Source organism: Bos indicus x Bos taurus, chromosome X (assembly GCF_003369695.1).
Source record: "Bos indicus x Bos taurus breed Angus x Brahman F1 hybrid chromosome X, Bos_hybrid_MaternalHap_v2.0, whole genome shotgun sequence".
Taxonomy (NCBI): Eukaryota; Metazoa; Chordata; class Mammalia; order Artiodactyla; family Bovidae; genus Bos; species Bos indicus x Bos taurus.
Genome location: NC_040105.1, coordinates 104,565,742 through 104,589,955, shown reverse-complemented (window position 1 = coordinate 104,589,955; position 24,214 = coordinate 104,565,742). Strand labels below are relative to the sequence as shown.

The following is a 24,214-nucleotide window of genomic DNA, read 5'->3' as shown; positions in this document are numbered from 1 at the left end:
ATATAGAAAACTATAAAACACTGATGAAAGATATCAAAGATGACACAAATAGATGGAGAAACAAACCATCTTCATGGATTGAAAGAATCAATATAATGAAAATGAGTATACTACCCATAGAAATCTATAAATTCAATGCAATCCCTATCAAGCTACCAATGGTATTTTTCAGAGAACTAGAACAAATAATTTCACAATTTATATGGAAATACAAAAAACCTCTAATAGCCAAAGCATTCTTGAGAAAAAAGAATGGAACTGGAGGAATCAATCTGCCTGATTTCAAAATATACTACAAAGCCACATTCATCAAGACAGTATGGTACTGGTACAAAGACAGAAATATAGATCAATGGAACAAAATAGAAAGCCCAGAGATTAATCCATGCACCTAGGGACACCTTATCTTTGACAAAGTAGACAAGAATATACAATGGCGAAGGGACAAGCTCTTTAACAAGTGGTGCTGGGAAAACTGGTCAAACACTTGTAAAAAAATGAAACTAGAACACTTTTTAAAACCATACGCAAACATAAAGTCAAAATGGATTAAAGATCTAAACTTAAGAGCAGAAACTATAAAACTCCTGGAGAAAAACGTAGGAAAAGGAGTCTCTGACATAAATCACGGCAGGATCCTCTATGACCCACCTCCCAGATTAGTGGAAATAAAAGCAAAAATAAACAAATGGGACCTAATTAAACTTGAAAGCTTTTGCACAATGAAGGAAACTCTACGCAAGGTGAAAAGACAGCCTTCAGAATGGGAGAAAATAGTAGCAAATGAAGCAACTGACAAAGAATTAATCACAAAAATATACAAGCAACTTCTGCAGCTCAATTCCAGAAAAATAAGCGACCAAATCAAAAAATGAGCCAAAGACCTAAACAGAAATTTCCCCAAGAAGATATACAGATGGCTAAGAAACATATGAAAAAATGCTCAACATCACTCATTATTAGAGAAATGCAAATCAAAACCACAATGAGGTACCATCTCATGCCAGTTAGAATGGCTGCTATCCAAAAGTCTACAAACAATAAATGCTGGAGAGGGTACGGAGAAAAGGGAACCCTCTTACAGTGTTGGTGGCAATTTAAATTAGTACAGCTATTATGGAGAACAGTGTGGAAATTTCTTTAAAAAAATGGAAATAGAACTGTCATATGACCCAGCAATCCCAATTCTGGGCATACACACCGAGGAAACCAGAATTGAAAGAGACATGTGTATCCCAATGATCATCATAGCACTGTTCACAATAGCTAGGACATGGAAGCAACCTAGATATCCATCGGCAGACAAATGGATAAGAAAGCTGTGGTACATATACACAATGGAATATTAATCAGCTATTAAAAAGAATGTATTTGAATCAGTTCTAATGAGGTGGATGAAAGCAGAGCCTATTATACAGAGTGAAGTAAGTTAGAAACAAAAGCACCAGTATAGTATAGTAACACATATGTATGGAATTTAGAAAGATGGTAACGATGACCCTATATGCTAGACAGAGAAAGAGATACAGATGTAAAGAATGGTCTTTTGGACTCTGTGGGAGAAGGCGAGAGTGGGATGATTTGAGAGGGTAGCACTGATATATGTACATTATTATATATGAAGTGGATCGCTGGTCCAGGTTTGATGCATGAGACAGGGTGCTCACACCTGGTGCACTGGTATGAACCTGGGGGATGGGATGTGGAGGGAGGTGGGAGGGGGTTCTGGATTGGGAACACAGGTGCGCCTGTGGCTGATTCATGTTGATGTTGGCAAAATCCACTACAATATTGTAAAGTAATTAGCCTCCAGTTAAAATAAATTAATTTTAAAAAATTCAAGGCCTATATGAGCACATAAAAAAATAACAGCAACTGATTTTCATATCATTTTAGAATGAGTCACATAAGTGAATCTGACTTTGACATTCCTCAGATAGACACCTTGATATAGCATATGTGTGCTAGTCACTCAGTCATATCCTACTCTTTGCGAACTCATGGACTCTAGCCTTCCAGGCTCCTCTGCCCATGGAGTTTTCCAGGCAAGAATACTGGAGTGGGTTGTCAGTTCCTTCTCCTGATATAGCATATGGGATTTTGTAAAATCCTTTTCAAATGAAACATGCATTACTTGTATTTGCCAAGTTTAACAAATAAATGTTTGAAATTCATCTGGTAACTAAACTGGTTCAGAACAGAAAGATCAGCAGAGCCATACTCTGAGTGTTTTGCTCATTCATGATGAACTGCAATCATTACTCTACAAGTAAGCTGTAGAATTTTACTTTTAAAGAAAAATATTAGCAAGTAGCCCAGGTATCATACTTAGACATTTCAGGTACAGACAGTATAAACAGTCAACAAGCATAGTCAACTAAACAGAACCAGGACAGAGCAGATTTGAAAATCATAAACACTTATGATTAACTTCTAATATAATAAATTCAATCATTTCTACCACAGATTTCAATTAACTGTTCAACTGAAGTTTTTGTTTGATTTCGTACCATTATCAGAGGGTTATTTTCATGTGAGTTAGAAGAATAAGATAAGATAACAGCCAAGAAAATAAGGAGAAAATGGGTCTCTGGTCAACTTGCTAATTAAAAAATGTGTCCCTGATATGAGAATATAAAAAAAAATCTTTCAATAATAAAATTAATATTTAAAATAATATACACAATCACTACACTCCACAAATCTGGAATTTAGGCTGAAGGAAAGGTTATTTGCCCACAGTTACACAAATGAGCACTTGGGCTAAAAACCAGTCTCAAAACTGAATCTTACATGAGAGCTTGCCCTTTGTTCTGCCCATTCTTTCAGGGAACATTCTGGAAGAATATTGACATGCAGTGATTAAGCCCACAAAGATCCTAAGAGTCAGAAACTTTGTTTGAATCTCAGATCTGTTCCTAATCGTCTTATTTGAATGTCAGTTTTCTTATCCATTAAATAAGAATGAAATAATACTTACAAACTTAGATATTTGTTGAAGAAATACAATGACTGCAAGAAAAACATTCTTCACACATATGTGTAACAAACAAAAGTGCATTGTATTTTTTTCTTTAATTGGAAATATATAGTTGTGTAATTTAATAAAAATACTATTTCATCTCACGTTGGATAAATAATTTATGTGGTCTTACATTTAGATCTTTAATCCATTTTGAGTTTTTTTTTTTTTTTTTTTTTTGGTGTGTGTATGGTGTTAGAAACTGGTCTATATTACTCAGCTATAAAAAAAAGAACACATTTAAGTCAGTTGTAATGAGGTGGACGAAACTGGAGACTATTATACAGTGTGAAGTAAGTCATGAAAGAGAAATGTCAATACAGTATCTTAACAAATATATATCGAATTTAGAATGATGGTAATGACGATTCTTGGAGAAGGAAATGGCAACTCACTCCAGTATTCTTGCCTGGAGAATCCCAGGGATGGGGGAGCCTGGTAGGTTGCCATCTCTGGGGTCGCACAGAGTCGGACACAACTGAAGCAACTTAGCAATGACGATCCTGATGATCCAATGAATGATCCATAGCCATTGACGATGACCAATGGCAGCAAAAGAAACACAAATAGAAAGAACCGACTTTTGGACTCTGTGGGAGAAGGGGAGGGTGGGATGATTTGAGAGAATAGCATTGAAACATGTATATTACCATATGTAAAATAAATGACCAGTGCAAGTTTGATGCATGAAGCAGGGCACTCAAAGTCCGTGCTCTGGGACATCCTAGAAGGAGAGGGTGGGGAGGGAGATGGGAGGCAGTTCAGGATGGGGAGACACATGTGCACCCGTGTGTAATTCATGTCAATATATGGCAAAAACCATCACAATATTATAAAGACATTACCCACAAATTAAAATAAATAAATTGATTAAAAAATAAATACAGAAATAAATAACTCCTTATTGAGTTTCTGAAATGGTGAAGATAAATGTATTTTGTGTCCATCTCAGATCATTCGGAAAACTTTCTCCACATACATGTACATTCATGTACACACTGAGAATTAAACTACAAAAACCTGAAATTAGAGCTAAATTTTATTGATAAGATTAACAAATTGTGTTTAGAAGACTTTTATTTATAAGAACATGTGTGTGTGTGTGTGTGTGTGTGCGTGTGCTTAAAGTGGCTTCAGTTGTGTCTGAATCTTTGCAATCCTATGAAATGTAGCCCTCAAGCTCCTCTGTCCATGGGATTTTCCAGGCAAGAATAAGGGAGTGAGTTGCCATTTCCTCCTCCAGGGGATCTTCCTGACCCAAGAATCAAACCCTTGTCTCTTGCATCTCCTGCATTGGTGGACAGAGTCTTTAACAATGGTGCCACCTGGGAAGCCCTACCTTAAATATATGTGATTCATAGATAGTTGAAACAAAGAAGTGCACATTTACCTTCCATTATTTGAAGTACGGCTTTTGCCTTTTCTTTACATATATGTTCACTGGTTAGTCATACACTGGATAGAGTCATGCATCATCTTTATTACACAAACCACACCCATAATACATACTCTGCAACGTCCAGTTTTGAATCCAATGAAATACAATGTGTATTTAGCAGTCTTGAAACACTTTAAAATATGAAATTTTATAGTAAATTTTCTGAATCTTCTGCTCTTTTGTTACTTAGACATAATTCTCTGACACATTTTAGTGAACATTGCCCTTTATAACTCTTTCTGAAAAGTTCAATTTGATCTTCTTTGAAGCAATTATTTTATATTCATATTGTACTACTTAGCATAAAATTTTAATTAAATGAAAAAAATTTAATAGCAAGTGGAGTGATATTAGCATGTCTGTGAACACATATCTAACTTTTCCTAAGCATAAAACACATTTTGGCAGCAAAAAAGTAAGTGGAAGTTGCAGCATCCTAATTAGGTACATACAGCTTATAGAGGTCAAAAGTCAATATGTTTTATTCAATGGAAACTAAAAATAAACTTTGTTTGACCAATGAACTGGTTAAGCAGAAATCTGTCAAAAGAGTTTTTAATTCATTAATGTTAGCATACTTGCTATGTCAAAGTAGGACATCGATTATGGCAAATATCAATCAAATTTAACACTATATTTACATATCTAAACTGAAATTTTGATGAAAAGTCATTACATTTCATCAATTTAATGTCTAAAGAAGTTTGTTTGCAGTTTGTGTATATCCATCATAGCTACTTGACTGCTACCTAACAGCTGCACCAACCTTTAATCGTAGATCAGATCAGATCAGATCAGATCAGTCACTCAGTCGTGTCCGACTCTTTGCGACCACATGAATGGCAGCACGCCAGGCCTCCCTGTCCATCACCAACTCCCGGAGTTCACTCAGACTCACGTCCATCGAGTCCGTGATGCCATCCAGCCATCTCATCCTCTGTCGTCCCCTTCTCCTCCTGCCCCCAATCCTTCCCAGCATCAGGGTCTTTTCCAATGAGTCAACTCTTCGCACGAGGTGGCCAAAGTACTGGAGTTTCAGCTTTAGCATCATTCCTTCCAAAGAAATTCCAGGGCTCATCTCCTTCAAAATGGACTGGTTGGATCTCCTTGCAGTCCAAGGGACTCTCAAGAGTCTTATCCAACACCACAGTTCAAAAGCATCAATTCTTCAGCCCTCAGCCTGCTTCACAGTCCAACTCTCACATCCATACATGACCACAGGAAAAACCATAGCCTTGACTAGATGGACCTTTGTTGGCAAAGTAATGTCTCTGCTTTTGAATATGCTATCTAAGTTGGTCATAACTTTCCTTCCAAGGAGTAAGCGTCTTTTAATTTCATGGCTGCAGTCACCATCTGCAGTGATTTTGGAGCCTCCAAAAATAAAGTCTGACACTGTTTCCACTGTTTCCCCATCTATTTGCCATGAAGTGATGGGACCGGATGCCATGATCTTCATTTTCTGAATGTTGAGCTTTAATCCAACTTTTTCACTCTCCACTTTCACTTTCATCAAGAGGCTTTTTAGTTCCTCTTCACTTTCTGCCACAAGGGTGGTGTCATCTGCATATCTGAGGTTATTAATATTTCTCCCAGCAATCTTGAGTCCAGCTTATGTTTCTTCCAGTCCAGCATTTCTCATGACATACTCTGTATATAAGTTAAATAAACAGGGTGACAATATACAGCCTTGATGAACTCGTTTTCTTATTTGGAACCAGTCTGTTGTTCCATAAGGCTTTAAATGAAAAAAGTACATATGAATGATTTTTAGAGTAGTTAAAATGAATGCATCTCAAATTCACATGTGTAGATGGATCACCTATGGGATCTTACTATGGAGATTATTTTTTCAGTAAATTTTCATATAATATATTATACACACACACACACACATGTTACCACCATTAAAACAAACAAAAAAAAGTTATATTGACACCAGGTACCACTCCAGGCAAATGTTATCATTTACTCTTGGAATAGAGCCTGAAAGTGGTATTTTTGCTAAATTATCCAGTGGATTAAATGTGTAGGTTAATTGGAGAAACAGGATTTAAACAGAAAAACTTAAAAAATGCCTTCCAATCATTTACCATTTAAGTTGCAAGAGAGTTCCAGAAAAACATCTATTTCTGCTTTATTGATTATGCCAAAGCCTTTTACTGTATGATCACAATAAACTGTGGAAAATTCTGAAAGAGATGGGAATACCAGACCACTTGACCTGCCTCGAGAAACCTATATGCAGGTCAGGAAGCAACAGTTAGAACTGGACATGGAACAACAGACTTGCTCCAAATACGAAAAGGAGTATGTCAAGGCTGTATATTGTGACCCTGCTTATTTAACCTATAAGCAGAATACATCATGAGAAACGCTAGACTGGAAAAAACACATGATGAAATCAATATTGGTGGGAGAAATATCAGTAACCTCAGATATGCAGATGACATCACCTTTATGGCAGAAAGTGAAGAGAAGCTAAAGAGCCTGTTGATGAAAGTGAAAGAGCAGAGTGAAAAAGTTGTCTTAAAACTGAGCATTCAGAAAACGAAGATCATGGCATCTGGTCCCATCACTTAATGGGAAATAGATGGGGAAACAGTGAAAACAGTGTCATACTTTATTTTTGGGGGCTCCAAAATCACTGCAGATGGTGATTGTTGCCACGAAATTAAAGGACGCTTACTCCTTGGAAGGAAAGTTATGACCAACCTAGATAACATATTGAAAAGCAGAGATATTACTTTGTCAGCAAAGGTCCATCCAGTCAACGCTATGGTTTTTCCTGTGGTCATGTATGGATGTGAGAGTTGGACTGTGAAGAAAGCTGAGCACCGAAGAATTAATGCTTTTGAACTGCGGTGTTGGAGAAGACTCTTGAGACTACCTTGGACTGCAAGGCGATCCAACCAGTCCATCCTAAAGGAGACCAGTCCTGGGTGTTCATTGGAAGGACTGATGCTGAAGCTGAAACTCCAATACTTTGGCCACCTCATGCGAAGTGTTGACTCACTGGAAAAGACCCTGATGCTGGGAGGGATTGGAGGCAGGAGGAGAAGGGGACGACAAAGGATGAGATGGCTGGATGGCATCACCGCCTCGATGGACATGGGTTTGAGTGAACTCTGGGTGTTGGTGATGGACAGGGAGGCCTGGCGTGCTACAATTCATGGTGTCGCAAAGAGTCGTACACGACTGAGTGACTGAACTGAACTGAAGAATCCCTTAGAAGAAATGGATTATCCCCCATAGTCAACAGAAGAGTCTGAAATGTACTTCGGCAGTCTCAAAAACTACAGAATGATTTCTGTTCATTTCCAAGGCAAAACATTCAATATCACAGTAACCCAGGTCTATGCCCCAACCACTAATGATGAAGAATCTGGGGTTGAATTGTTCTATCAAGACCTACAAGACCTTCTAACACCAAATAAAGAGGTTTTTTACATCATAAAGGGTTGGAATACAAAAGTAGGAAGTCAAGAGATACCTGGAATAACAGGCAAGTTTGACCTTGGAGAACAAAATGAAACAGGGCAAAGGCTAAAAGAGTTTTGCCAAGAGAACACAGTGGTTATAGAGAACACCCTCTTCCAACAATACAAGTGATAATTCTACACAGAGACATCACCAGATGGTCAATACTGAAATCAGACTGATTATGTTCTTTGCAGCCAAAGATGGAGATGCTCTAAACAGTCTGCAAAATCAAGACTGGGACGTGACTGTGGTTCAGATCATGAACTCCTTATTGCCAAATTCAGACTTAAATTGAAGAAAGGAGGGAAACCTACTAGACCATTCAGGTATGACCTAAATCAAATCTCTTAAGATTGATTATGCAATGGAAGTGACAAATAGATTCAAGAGATTAGATCTCATAGACAGAGTGCCTGAAGAACTATGGACAGAGTTTCCTGACATTGTACAGGAGACAATGATCAAAACATCCCCAATAAAAAGAAATGCAAAAAGGCAAAAGTGTTGTCTGAGAAGGCCTTAAAAATAGCTGAAAAAAGAAGAGAAGTGAAAGTCAAAGGAGAAAAGGAAAGATACACCCATCTGAATGCAGTGTTCCAAGAATAGCAAGGAGAGATAAGAAAGCATTCCTCAATGATCAATGCTAAGAAATAGAGGAAAAGAGTAGAATAGGAAAGACTAGTGATTGCTTCAAGAAAATTAGAGATACTAAGGGAATATTTCATACATCAGTTCAGTTCAGTTCAGTCGCTCAGTTGTATCTGACTCTTTATAAGCCCATGAGCTGTAGCACACCAGGCCTCCCTGTCCAGAGCCAACTCCTGGAGTCCACCCAAACCCATATCCATTGTGTCAGTGATGCCATCCAACCATCTCATCCTCTGTCGTCTCCTTATCCTCCTGCCCTCAATCTTTCACAGAATCAGGGTCTTTTCAAATGAGTCAGCTCTCTGCATCAGGTGGCCAAAATATTGGATTTTCAGCCTCAACATCAGTCCCTCCAATGAACACCCAGGACTGATCTCCTTTAGGATGGACTGGTTGGATCTCCTTGCAGTCCAAGGGACTCTCAAGAGTCTTCTCGAACACCACAGTTCAAAAGCATCAATTATTCAGCACTGAGCTTTCTTTATAATCCAACTCTCTCATCCATACATGACTATTGGAAAAACCATAGCCTTGACTAGGCAGACCTTTAACTCTCTCATCCATACATGACTATTGGAAAAACCATAGCCTTGACTAGGCAGACCTTTGTTGACAAAGTGATGTCTCTGCCTTTTAATATGCTGTCTAGGTTGGTCATAACTGTCTTTCATAGAAGGACACAATAAAAAACAGAAATGATAGACATAACAGAAGCAGAAGGTGTTAAAAAGAGGTGGCAAAAATACACAGAACTATGCAAAAAAGATCATAATGACCCAAATAACCATGATGGTGTGATTACTCACCTAGAGACAGGCATCTTGGAGTGTGAACTCAAGTGGCCCTCAGGTAGCATCACTATGAAGAAACCTAGTGAAGATCATGGAATTCCAGTTGAGCTATTCCAAGTCCTAAAAGATGATGCTGTTAAAGTGCTGCTCTCAACATGCCAGCAAATTTGGAAAACTCAACAGTGGCCACAGGACTGAAAAAGGTCAGTTTTCATTCTGATCCCAAAGACAGGTAATACCAAAGAATGTTCAAACTATGACACAATTACACTCATCTCACATGCTAACAATGTGATGCTCAAAATTCTCCAAGCCAGGCTTCAACAATACATGAACCAAGAGCGTCCAGATATTCAAGCTGGTTTTAGAGAATGCAGAGGAAGCAGAGATCAAATTTCCAACATCTGTTGCATCATAGAAAAAGCAAAATAATTCCAGAAAAACATTTACTTCTTTTTTATTGACTATGCCAAAGCCTTTGACTGTTTGGATCACAACAAACTGTGGAAATTTCTTCAAGAGATGGGAATATCTGGGCACTTTACGTGCCTCCTGAGATATCTGTATGCAGGTCAAGATGCAATAGTTAGAACATGGAATAAGGGACTGGTTCCCAATCGGGTAAGGAGTATGTCAAGGCTGTATATTGTCACCCTGCTTATTTAACTTATATGCAGTGTACATCCTGTGAAATTCCAGGCTGGATGAAGCACAAGCTGGAATCAAGATTGCTGAGAGAAATATCTGTAACCCCAGATATGCAGATGACACCACCCTTATGGCAGAAAGCAAAGAACTAAAAAGCCTCTTGGTGAAACTGAAAGAGAAGAGTGAAAAAGCTGGCTTAAAACTCAACATTTAGAAAACTAAGATCATGGCATCTGTTCCCAACACTTCATGGCAAATAGATGGGGAAACAATGGAAACATTGACACACATTATTTTCTTGGGCTCCAAAATTATTATGGATGGTGACTGTGGTCATGAAATTAAAAGGTGCTTACTCCTTGGAAGAAAAGTTATGACCAACCTAGACAACATATTAAAAAGCAGAGACATTAATTTTGCTGATGAAGGTCCATATAGTCAAAGCTATAGTTTTTTGAGTAGCAAAGTATGCATGTGAGAGTTTGACCATAAAAAAGCTAAGTGCCAAAGAATCGATGCTTTTGTACTGTGGTGTTGAAGAAGGCTCTTGAGACTCCTTTGGACTGCAAGTAGGTCAAACCAGCCAATCCTAAAGGAAATCAGTCCTGAATAGTCATTGGAAAGACTGATGCTGAAGCTGAACCTCCAGTAATTTGGCCACCTGATGTGAAGAACTGACTCATTAGAAGAGACCCTGATGCTGGGAAAGATTGAAAGCAGGAGGAGAAGTGTACTACAGTGAATGAGATTTTGGGTGGCATCATGAACTCAATGGACATGAGTTTGAGCAAGCCCCAGGAGTTGGTAAAGGACGAGGAGTTGGTAAAGACAGGGACTGCATGCTGCAGTCCATGGGGTTGCAAATAGTTGGACATGACTGGGCAACACAACTGACTGAAAAATGAAGGAGGTGCTTTCCTCGTGGCTCTGGCTGTAAAAAAAAAAATTCTGCCTGCAATACAATAGACCCAGGTTAGATGCCTGGGTTTGGAAAATTCCCTGGAGAAGAGCACGGTTACCTCCTCCATTATTCTTGCTTGGAAAATTCCATGGTCAGAGTATCCTGGTGAGCTACAGTCCATGGGGTCACAAATAGTTGGACACAACTAAGAAACTAACATGCACACATACACACACAAACACACACACACACACACACACACACACACAAATGAAGCTAAAGTTTTTATCTTTGATTCCATCAGTTCTTTTTGTCATGAGGTAAGAAAATATATTTTCTAAGGAGGCATATTCTCAAAACGTTGTTAAGCTAAATATAACAGAAAAGCCTTCATGATAAGAAAAGCAAAGAAGCTTGATTAACAGTAATTAATTTGATTAAGAGCCGAAAATTTCTGGCATTGTAATTTGTTTTAAAGTGAAGTGAAAATGAGAGTCACTCAGTTGTGTAAGACTCTTTGCGACCCCACAAATTATACAGTCAATAGAATTCTTCAGGCCAGAATACCGGAGTGGGTAGCCTTTCCCTTTTGTTTATGGTCATCTGTTTAATATTATTTCTTTGAGAATCATAAAATACTTTACAAGACAGATAAAAAACAAAATTTTCCTTTTAATCATGTCAAATTCTTGGGCTAAATTCAATGATTTTAAAATTCTCAAAATAAAGGAAACAGGGAGGTAATCAGCATTTATTTAAATGGATATTAGAGTTTCATCTGCTAGTTATATCATAACATTTTTATGAATCTGAGAGCATTCATAGAACTGATATGAAAGCTGAAGAACAGGTAAAATTATTTTTATCACACATGAATATGTGAATTCTATTGTATGTTAATATTATCTGTGTATGGTATGTATGGGCTTCCCTGGGGGCTCAGTGGTAAAGAATCTCTCTGCCAATGCAGGAGATGTGAGTTAGATCCCTGAATCAAGAAGATCCCCTGGAGAAGGAAATGGCAACTCACTCCAGTATTCCTGTCTGAGAAATTTCGTGGACAGAGGAGCCTAGGGGACTACAGTCTGATTCATGTATAGATACATTTGGTTAAACAAAATATTTAACAAAACAAAGAATATAAACATCAGGATCAGATTGTCTGAATCCAGAAATTAGCAGTTTTGTAAGCTTGGGTAGATTTAATCACTCATTTTGTGAGTTCTTTAACATGCACAGTAGAAACTTCCTGTGGGAACAAAGATGATTTCATCCTGACAGAGTGTATAGAAATGCTGTTTGAACACTATGGTTCAAAACTGAGATGATCTAAAAGCAAAGCAAAATATAGATAATATTATGAGATATTACTTGGGGCACTTATATGTCTTCCTTCTTTTACTTCTGTATCCTTGTTTTTGTTATTATCTCTGTCCCGCTTTTATAAGTTCCTTGACTTACTTAGGGAATGACCCATATAGAATTATAATTGTTGAATATTTATAGAGATATCAATATTTATAATTGCACTTGGGGTACAGAAGTTCCTCTTTTAGATCTATCTTAAAAATGTGACCGGTAATGATACATCTTATGCAGTATTAAATATTAAAATGGGGATTATACATTAATGATAAAGACCAAGTGACTTCCTTGATTGCTAAGTCAATGGAAACTAGAGAAATGACTTAGTTTTCTTGCTTTGTAATAAACAACTGATTTGTACTCCTGCATGCCACAAAGATGCAGTATATAGAAGTGATAGAAAATATAGTTATGAAATATATTCTGAATCTGGTCCTAATTAACATTACTTTATGAAAATACAAGATGGTGAACTCTTGTCTCAGTTATTTAAAATATAAATATGTATTGACATTACAAAATACTTTGTCAATAGAGGTTATGTATCAAGTAAGGAGTGTAGTTATAGATATTTGAAAACTGAATCCATGATCTTTCTACTCAGTTGTCAAATTTAGATACTTTAAAACTGCCATCAAATTAAAAAATCATAAAATGGAATCACCCCAACTGTTTAGTCAACAGAAAGAAATACTTTTTCTATTTTGTGGTACTACATATAGCATCTTTTAAACATTTCCCTATTGTATCGTAAATTATTTCTGATACAATCTAGAGTTTAGATGTCCTTGAAAAAAAAGAAGGCATTTCTTTTTTGAAATAGTATTTAATATATTTAGTCTCAAACTTAAGATTTGTAAAGTGATTTCAAGTATGGTAATTCAGGTGAAATTTGCATGGACTGTAGTTTTTTGACCTTTGTAATATTAATATTTTAAATGATTACAACCTACTTGCTACATAGATATAGTTATGTATGGAGACAATGAGTTAGGTGTTTTATCATATTCTAAAATTTAAAGTACCAATAATAGTTCCATTGAGCTGATTTTCTGTGATCTGTAGAGATAATTTGGATCAATCACCTATAGTAAACTGACACCTAGCTTGGTCATTTTAAAGCAACTCACTGTGGTTAAGCCGTTTAGACAGCAAAACAATGCTAGAAGGACAAAACGTTCAACAGTGCTAAATAGAGGCCTGTACATCAGCATATCTTCCATTACATACATATTTTTCAATAGAATATAAGTGCCAGGTGACCTGGGAACATTTCTTTCTTTTTTTTTTAACAAAAGTTTTCTCAACACATAACAAGACCTGAAACATAATAAATGATAAATTTTTTTGGTCTAAAGAATATTATAGATGTTTTGTTTGGTATTTCAGATTTGGGAATTCAGCCTAAATAGAGTCAGAAAACAGTTTTCTTTCTTCTTTTAAGATTAAAAATCATAGAGGACATAAGGTTCCAGAAGCTTTAGTTGGAGGAGTACCCATGATTTTGTAAACCAAAGTAGTGACACAGAAGGATGTTCATTACAACAGAAATACATTATACAGAAGTCTGACAAAAAGGCCATTTAGAAAATTTGTCAGAAAAATGTGAGAAATGGGTTAGATACAAGCATATACTACAGAATTTTATCTTTCATCCTTAGATTTTGTTTTGTTAATTTTCACTTAGCTAGAATTAGTGTCACAGGGTGATTGTGGCATACTGACATTCAAATGTTTCAACAAGTTTTCATTCACTTGACAAATATTTGTCAAAGATTTAACCATGTCAGACACTATTTTAGGTTACTCTTTGTGTAAGCTTCTCCTAAATAGACAATTGCATGTTAGCCTTAAACAAACAAAAAAAATATTTGACCAAAAGTATTGTGAGAGAATTTATTAATAAATTACTACATGCTCATAAATGTATATTTTTTGCCCCAGAATATGTTTGGATTTTGATTATGCATGGCATGAAAATCATTTCACTTATGTAACGTATTTGTTCTTTGAGACGTTTTTGGTCAAGAATTTACACATATTTATCAATATTTTAAATTTAATGTCACCATGTTTATTTATTAGTGTTAGGATTGCATTCTATTATATGTTTATGACTCCTAAAGTTATTGATTTAGATTATATAGTTAATTTTGAATTATATCTTCTTTCTAATGTATCTCATTTAAATTATTTGAACTAAAGAGTGAAATGATAGCTGGGAATGGCTTGTGTTCATTCTTGAAAGTGCCAATTTTTCAAAATGAAAGAGTTTTATGATGGGTCTTTGGAGTTTATTGATAACCATATATGGTGTAATGTTGAAAATATGTGTGTGTGTGTTGCTCAGTGTGTCCAACTTTGTGTGACCCCATGGACTGTAGCCCAGCCAGGTTCCTCTGTCCATGGAATTCTCCAAGCAAGAATACTGGAGTGCATTGCCATTCCTTTCTCTGGGGATCTTCCCCACCCAGGGATCAAACCTGGGTCTCTGAATGATGGATTAGCTTTGTTTATAGGAAATAAAATTTAAAAAAATAGAAATGTATGCATATTTAGTTCAAAACCACATATCAAATTCCTATTTAACTTAGTCAATCTGAAGGAAAAATCTGTATTGTAAAAAAAAAAAAGCAAAACAAAACAACTTTTAGTAGGAAAAGCACTCTATTCTTAGACCTTATTTAGATCAAGTAGTATTTATTATTTAAAATATGAGTATGTTTATCTTTCACTTCACATTTGAAATTCAGATATAATGTTTCAAATTACAGGGAAAAGATCAGATTGCTCTGTTATTAGAAACATACATTGTGGTTTGGATATTTAATTTAATTACAAAATTTCCCTTTAATTTTTACAAACAAAAGTACTTATAAAACTTGAATTTAATTTAATGAAATACAAATACAAATTTAATTTTATTTTGTTTTATTTAAGAAAATACTGTAGAATCACTTTTAGAATTTTTTCAGTGAGTTTTAACTGTGCAAAATGAGTGAACACTGGTTACTTCTCTGCATGATTTGGTACAAGCATAGAAACAAAACAGGAAAATACTGCTAGTTAGGGATCAGGGGCTAGAAAGAATATTGTAGAATGTCCCTTCTTACACATTCTGTGTCATAATGGTTCATCTGAGTGTAATGAGCATTAGAGGATTATAGGATTGGCATACATTTTAAATAAATGGCTTGGTTGGTCATGTTTTAGTTTCTCTTAGACCAAATTTCAGTCAGCTTCTTAGCAATGCTAATTTACATATTTGACACAATTTGTATGTTGGTTCCCTACCCTAACTAGCAGAAACATTATCATTTTGTCTCAAGAAACTTAACTAAGTAAAGGGAGAGATTAATTCTTAGGATCTCATGCAAATACAGAATCAAATGTATATCTGTATGAAAGATATGTTTCCTTTCTTACTATGTAAAAAGTAGATCTTAGGCAATATTTTAATCTTAGGTGACATACTTTTATTTTGAAAATACAAAAATATAATATTCATATTTTCAGTATTCAAAAAGTCATTACTTTGAATCTGTGCCTTCTAATCATGAAGTGCAGATGATTTCTAAGGCAGATAGCATTTGGTTTATTCAAAAACCATTTTATCATGTCTTATGCAGTCAATTAATCTGTCAGACTGGTAACATAAATCCTTCATACTCCTCCTCTTCCTGTGCATGTAAACTTTTATTAAATTCAGTTTGAAATTACTTACTTCTACTTCTTTTCTCTTTTTCATTTTTGTGGCACTGTCTTTTACTTTTTGTTCTTTGTTGCCATAAAATATTTATCAATGTATCATCTAAAAAGATTAGTTCTCCACAATATTTACCCAGGGTTTCATCACATGGAAAATATCTTGCTTACTCCTAAAATCTATAGCCAGATTTCCATATGTCAGGTTTGCTGCTGCTAAGTTGCGTCAGTTGTGTCCGACTCTGTGTGACCCCATAGACAGCAGCCCACCAGGCTCTGCCGTCCCTGGGATTCTCCAGGCAAAAACACTGATCCTTTGACATTTGAAATATAAAACTAAATAAACTTATGGATATTAATTATGTGTGGATTTGCCATTAAACACTTAATTTTAAAAGGATTTAGATCTAAAAAAATATTTGTTTTAATATTAAACAAACATGAATTTGGATCTTGTTTCCTTTTTTTTAACTGTCCTAATGGAAATATAGGTCTTCCAATACATTTACGGCTTCCCAAGCGTTTCAGTGGTAAAGATTTCTCCTGCCGATGCAGGCGATACAAATTTGATCCCTGAGTCAGGAAGATACCCTGGAGTAGGAAATGGCACCCCACTCTAGTATTCCTTCTGGGATAATCCCTTGGACAGAGGAACCTAGGGGGTTACAGTCCATGGGGTCACAAACAGTTGGACACAACTGAATTGCTGAGCACAACACATTTACTTTTCATTTTTTTCTTGCATATAATGTTACAAATAGTTAAAAAATAAAACTACCCTGAGACTATTTTTTTTAGAAATGACCTATTGTTTCAAGGTTAACTCCTTTCTGCAAATATTAATATTCAACATGTGAATAGCCAATTAGTTCCAAGAATGAAAGTTTCTGCCAAAGCTTGTGTTCTGTACTATCATCACAGAGGTCTCAGTAAAATATAGAGAGAAAGAAATAGAAAATAAACAAAAAATTTCCAATTATTTAAAAATATCAACTTGGTACTATGATTAAACTGGTATTAACTCACTGTGATTACAAGAAATCACAACTTCCTAAGTGCTGACACAGCATATGAGAAGATGAAAACATATTCATAAAGAGAATCATCAAGTCAGATGGCACTTTGAATACCATACTTTTTCTTTCATTTTTGCCTTAAATATGTGATCTGGAGAAGGTAATGGCAAACCACTCCAGTATTCCTGTCTGAAGAATCATGGACAGAGGAGTCTGGTGGGCTACAGTGGGAGTTGCAAATTATGTGATATGTAAATACTGAGATACATTATAAAGTAACCAGTTTATTTCACATTTTCTAAGTAGTACATCCAGATACATCTCTCTAAATTGATGCACTGGGAAAAATAATACCATCAATTGATAATGTTCACTGTCTTTCTCATTTTGCAGAGAATTTTAAAGTGAAATTAATAGAACATTGCTTTAGAGAACTATATAATATTTATTGATTGTGAAAGGTAGAATTTTATAGAAATTAGTTCATATTTCTTATGGATTTTTAAAAACCATGCTTTTGTGTATGAAAATGTACCAACCTCTGCCCAAAATAGAATTAAAGCAGATATTTTTGAAATAGTTATTTTATTAACTATATCCTTTCCTGGTTTTCTATTTCATATATTAAATATATATATGCATATGTAATAAGAAATATCCATAATGTATTTATAATATAAATATAGATGTTCATATAGCATAAATGTTTCTCCAGTGAAATATCTTTGTCTTTAACCTGTACCTTAAATGGTATGCAGAGCCTAATATTTTTAAAAATGCATATATGTATATATACAATGACAAAGTACTCTATAGAATTCACAAAATTGATTTCCACTAATGAAATATGAACTTCAAGTGTTTTAGTAAAAGCCATTCCCTGATATCTTGTACACTTATGCAATATAGAGATTTTAATTACCTACTATTTTCTTCCTACTACAGCAAATTTTTAATTACTTTGTTATCGAACAAACAGGTTGGTGAAAATATGAGAGAAAAGTTTCAAAAGCTTTTTAATCTAAAAAGTAACTTCTTTTTAAAGAAAAATTTTATTATATTATAGCACATGTCTCCAGATGTAATCAAGGTTTATCTCTTATTTTTCTGTGTGCAACTCATATAGGTTGTTGACAAGCCACATAAAGCTTCTAAAATTGGATAAACTGATTAAAAGCAAATTATATTAAATTTTACAAAGAAAAGATTAAAAATTAAATCCTCTAGTACTGTACAAATTGTATAGTATTACACCTTGGAGGCATATATTTTGTATGCATTAAATCAAGCAAAGTGACATGCTTTAAAAATCAATTTCTCTATGGACCCAAAACCCAGATGCACCATCATGTCCTATTTTAAAATGGTCTTAATTTAGAATTCATTCACTCAAGAACAGATTGAGTGTTGCTGCTTCTGCACTGCTGTCTCTTCAGTCGTGTCCAACTTTGTGCGACCCCAGAGACAGCAGCCCACCAGGCTCCTTCGTCCCTGGGATTCTCCAGGAAGAACACTGGAGTGGGTTGCCATTTCCTTTTCCAATGCATGAAAGTGAAAAGTGAAAGTGAAGTCATTCAGTCGTGTCCAACTCTTAGCGACCCCATGGACTACAGCCTACCATGGGATTTTCCAGACAAGAGTACTGGAGTGGGGTGCCATTGCCTTCTCCAGATTGAGTGTTAAAAGGTGTGAAATGTTTGAGAGCTGCAATTGTCTCAAACATTTTGGAGAGCTTAGAGACATATTTCAGAAATATTTATTTTTTTGTATTTTCTTTGCCAGATGAAAAAATAATATATCCAGCCCTCAGGCTTCTGTTTTTGGAATTTCTCAAGATCATTTATATTTGCATTATTTTCAAAACTGCTTCATATATTTCTCAAAATAATGTAACAAGGGCCTTGATAGGACCTTTCAATGAACTATGAAATCATTTATATTCCCACTTTTGCTCTCTTGAAAAGTTCAGAGTTCTTCATGTTTCAGTTTTCTTGAGAGTTTTGTCTGTTTATGTTTTTGAGGTTGGGAAAAGTCTATACAATTTTTAAAAAAAAATTACAGTGATTTTTTTTTCTTTGCCCAAAAGATACATGGATAGAAATTTTAATATACAGAGATGAGAAATGTATATTTGCAATAGTGCTTTTGTTGTAAGTAAGATACACCCTATACTAATCACCTTGCAGCTTTTGCATCTGTGGCCTTAATGTTTCACATGATATGAACAGAAAATGTGATTTGAACTTCTATTTTGTGGTTCAGACATTATGAAATCTACATAAGTACAATAATGCTGTAGCTTATTATAGTTTTGCAATCAAGAGGAGATGCACTGAGGTGATTTGAATTATACATCAAGAAGAATTGGATCTTTTGGCACATCTTGTAGAATGCTTTAAAATTAACATTATTCAAAGAAAACTAGATATTGGCCCATTAATTTGGCATTACAATTTTTAAGTACATTATATATACTGATTCTACTATATTCCATGACCATGTGGCTTGGCATAAGAAAATATAGGAGGAACCTGTCCTCAAAAGATAGTCCATAATAACTTAGAATATATATTACATATTAGGTTTTAGGTGAATTGAATCTTGATATATCAGATTTTTCACTATATTCAGTTCAGTTCAGGCGCTCAGTCATGTCCGATTCTTTGTTACCCCATGAATCACAGCACGCCAGGCCTTCCTATACATCACCAACTCCTGGAGGTCAACCAAACTCATGTGCATCGAGTCGGGGATGCCATTCAGCTATCTCATCCTCTATCATCCCGTTCTCCTCCTGCCCCCAATCCCTCCCAGCATCAGAGTCTTTTTCAGTGAGTCAGCTCTTCGAATGACGTGGCCAAAGTATTGCGGTTTCAGCCTCAGCATCAGTCCTTCCATTGAACACCCAGGACTGGTCTCCATTAGGATGGACTGGTTGAATCGCCTTGCAGTCCATGGGACTTTCAAGAGTCTTCTCCAACACCACAGTTCAAAAGCATCAATTCTTTGGTGCTCAGCTTTCTTCACAGTCCAACTATCATGCATACATGACCACTGGAAAAAACATAGCTTTGACTAGACAGACCTTTGTTGGCAAAGTAATATCTCTGCTTTTCAATATGTTATCTAGGTTGGTCATAACTTTCCTTCCAAGGAGTAAGCATCTTTTAATTTCATGGCTGCAATCACCATCTGCAGTGATTTTGGAGTCCCCAAAAATAAAGTCTGACACTGTTTCCACTGTTTGCCCATCTACTTGTCATGAAGTGATGGGACCGGATGCCATGTTCTCCGTTTTCTGAATGTTGAGCTTTAAGCCAACTTTTTCACTCTCCTCTTTCACTTTCAGAGGCTCTTTAGTTCCTCTTCACTTTCTGCCATAAGGGTGGTTTCACCTTCATATCTGAGGTCATTGATATTTCTCCTGGCAATCTTGATTCCAGCTTGTGCTTCTTCCAGCCCAGCATTTCTCATGATGTACTCTGCATATAAGTTAAATAAGCAGGGTGACAAATATACAGCCGTGACGTGCTCCTTTTCCTATTTGGAACCAGTCTGTTTTTCCATGTCCAGTTCTAACTGTTGCTTCCTGACCTGCATATAGGTGTCTCAAGAGGCAGGTCAGGTGATCTGGTGGTCCCATCTCTTTCAGAAACACTGTGATGTACTGAGACATAGTGATGTATCCAATAAATAAATATTAAATATTTATTGAAAACAGTATCCTTCAGTTGACTATAGTGCAAAGATATTTGATTACCTCCAAATGAATGTCTTTAAACAAGTTTCCAAACCTTATTTACCTCCAAAATGATGAACTTTTAAGATTTTGATAAAGTAGCTTTATTTTGTGACTTTAAAAAAAGTATACATGATAAAACAACTGCAAGTACTACTCCTTTGTTGAAGTAAATGGCAGTTATAGATTGGTGCTTGATACTTGATCAACAAACATTAAGCCAACACCATCAATTTTGTGGTGAGCTCTGTTGACATTTAAGCTATTCAAGCAGTATCTATTTATCAATATTTTTCTCAAATTCAGCTAGACGTGTCTAGTGCATATTGGGTGTTTAAACATTTGTGCTAATATTTTGAAGGAACTAATAGAATATGATTGTATAGAGTAAAGAACATGTTTTGGTATTGTTTTCATGATAAATTTTTGTAATGTTTATGTGACAAGGAGGAGCTACAATTTTTACTGTAAACTGCATGTTTACTTAATTTAAACCTTGTAGTGCAAGAATCCTAGTAATTCATATTTTTATTATTTATTTATATTAGTTTACGAATTACGATATTTCTTCCAGTAAAAATTTAGAAAATATATTAAAAACTTAACTATATTTCAAAGTAAGCACATCAGATTAGATCAGATCAGTCAATCAGTCATGTCTGACTCTTTGCAACCCCATGAATCGCACCATGCCAGGCCTCCCCGCCCATCACTAACTCCTGGAGTTCACTGAGACTTATGCCCATCGAGTCAGTGATGCCATCCATCCATCTTATCCTCTGTTATCCCCTTCTCCTCTTGCCCCCAATCCCTGGCAGCATGAGAGTCCTTTCCAATGAGTCAGCGCTTCGCATGAGGTGGCCAAAGTACTGGAGTTTCAGCTTTAGCATCATTCCTTCCAAAGAAATCCCAGGGCTGATCTCCTTCAGAATGGACTGGTTGGACCTCCTTGCAGTCCAAGGGACTCTCAAGAGTCTTCTCCAACACCACAGTTCAAAAGCATCAATTCTTCAGCGCTCAGCCTTCTTCACAGTCCAACTCTCACATCCATACATGACCACAGGAAAAACCATAGCCTTGACTAAACCAACCTTTGTTGGCAAAGTAATGTCTCTGTTTTTGAATATGCTATCTAGGTTGGTCATAACTTTCCTTCCAAGGAGTAAGTATCTTTTAATTTCATGGCTGCAGTCACTATCTGCAGTGATTTTGGAGCCCAGAAAAATAAAGTCTGACACTGTTTTCACTGTTTCCCCATCTATTTCCCATGAAGTGATGGGACTGGATGCCATGATCTTCGTTTTCTGAATGTTGAGCTTTAAGCCATCTTTTTCACTCTCGACTTTCACCTTCATCAAGAGGCTTTTTAGTTCCTCTTCACTTTCTGCCATAAGGGTGGTTTCATCTGCATATCTGAGTTTATTGATATTTCTCCTAGCAATCTTGATCCCAGCTTGTGTTTCTTCCAGTCCAGCGTTTCTCATGATGTACTCTGCATATAAGTTAAATAAACAGGGTGACAATATACAGCCTTGACATACTCCTTTTCCTATTTGGAACCGGTCTGTTGTTCCATGTCCAATTCTAACTGTTGCTTCCTGACCCGCATGCAAATTTCTCAAGAGGCTGATCAGGTGGCCTGGTATTCCCATCTCTTTCAGAAATTTCCAGTTTATTGTGATTCACACAGTCAAAGGCTTTGGCATAGTCAATAAAGCAGAAATAGATGTTTTTCTGGAACGCTCTTGCTTTTTCCATGATCCAGTGGATGTTGGCAATTTGATCTCTGGTTCCTCTGCCTTTTCTAAAACCACCTTGAGCATCAGGAAGTTCACGGTTCACATATTGCTGAAGCCTGACTTGGAGAATTTTAAGCATTACTTTACTAACGTGTGAGATGAGTGCAATTGTGCAGTAGTTTTTGGCATTGCCTTTCTTTGGGATTGGAATGAAAACTGACCTTTTCCAGTCCTGTGGCCACTGCTGAGTTTTCCAAAGTTGCTGGCATAATGAGTGCCACACTTTCACAGCATCATCTTTCAGGATTTGCAATAGCTCAACTGGAATTCCATCACCTCCACTAACTTTGTTTGTAGTGATGCTTTCTAAGGCCCACTTGACTTCACATTCCAGGATGTCTGACTCTAGGTCAGTGATCACACCATCGTGATTATCTGGGTCATGAAGATCTTTTTTGTACAGTTCTTCTGTGTATTCTTGCCATCTCTTCTTAATATCTTCTGCTTCTCTTAGGTCCATACCATTTCTGTCCTTTATCGAGCCCATCTTTGAATGAAATGTTCCCTTGGTATCTCTAATTTTCTTGAAGAGATCTCTAGTCTTTCCCATTCTGTTGTTTTCCTCTATTTCTTTGCATTGATCGCTGAAGAAGGCTTTCTTATCTCTTCTTGCTATTCTTTGGAACTCTGCATTCAGATGTTTATATCTTTCCTTTTCTCCTTTGCTTTTCACTTCTCTTCTTTTCACAGCTTGTAAGGCCTCCCCAGATAGCCATTTTGCTTTTTTGCATTTCTTTTCCATGGGGATGGTCTTGATCCCTGTCTCCTGTACAATGTCACGAACCTTATTCCATAGCTCATCAGGCACTCTATCTATCTGATCTAGGCCCTTAAATCTATTTCTCACTTCCACTGTATAATCATAAGGTATTTGATTTAGGTCATACCTGAATGGTCTCGTGATTTTCCCTACTTTCTTCAATTTAAGTCTGAATTTGACAATAAGGAGTTCATGATCTGAGCCACAGTCCGCTCCTGGTCTTGTTTTTGCTGACTGTATAGAGCGTCTCCATCTTTGGCTGCAAAGAATATAATCAATCTGATTTCGGTGTTGACCATCTGGTGATGTCCATGTATAGAGTCTTCTCTTGTGTTGTTGGAAGATGGTGTTTGTTATATGATTATTGCATTTGTGTAAGAAAAATAATGATACCTAAAATGCATTCAAATGTATTAATACATTTATTAATACATCAATACATTTATTATTAAATACATTGCAGAATATTTAATAATCTGAAAATAATTTTCTTGATGAAAGAAAATTTAGCTTGTTAGATATATTCACTTTATTTATTAGTAAAATTTAATTTTAAGTGACATATAAATGATAGAATAATTCATAATATAACTTTAGTTGGATTAACAAAAACATTCGTTTCAGTCATGGTGATTTGCATTGAGTCTAGTATCTCAAATGGTAAGGACCAAGCTTATATTTTGATCTTTCAAAAATCTCAGTGAATGTGAATACTTCAAAAATATCAATGATAAACTTTTAAGCATTTAGAAGCAATTTAATTTTAAAGATACATTTGGAAATGGACTTTATTCTGTGTTAGACTTTTCATAATTATAATGTATGTATCTATTAATTTCTGTTTTAGCATCTGAGTACTTATATTGCTTTAGAGGGAGAAAATGTTTCCTTTTTTGACT

The 24,214-nt window shown here is 35.8% G+C and overlaps 1 protein-coding gene across 6 annotated transcripts in view; it reads left to right on the top strand.

Annotated features, from left to right (window-relative positions):
- Positions 1–24,214, top strand: part of PCDH11X (protocadherin 11 X-linked) — a 998,691-nt gene that overhangs the window by 777,854 nt on the left and 196,623 nt on the right. Inside the window, exon 7 of one of the 6 annotated variants that reach the window (XM_027533414.1) lies at positions 8,138–8,249. The exons of the other annotated variants lie outside the window; for them this stretch is intronic. Coding sequence (XP_027389215.1) covers positions 8,138–8,238 — 101 coding nt within the window. The 3' untranslated portion in view covers positions 8,239–8,249. Of the gene's footprint in view, positions 1–8,137; positions 8,250–24,214 lie in introns of those variants that run through there. 6 annotated transcript variants of the gene reach the window in all.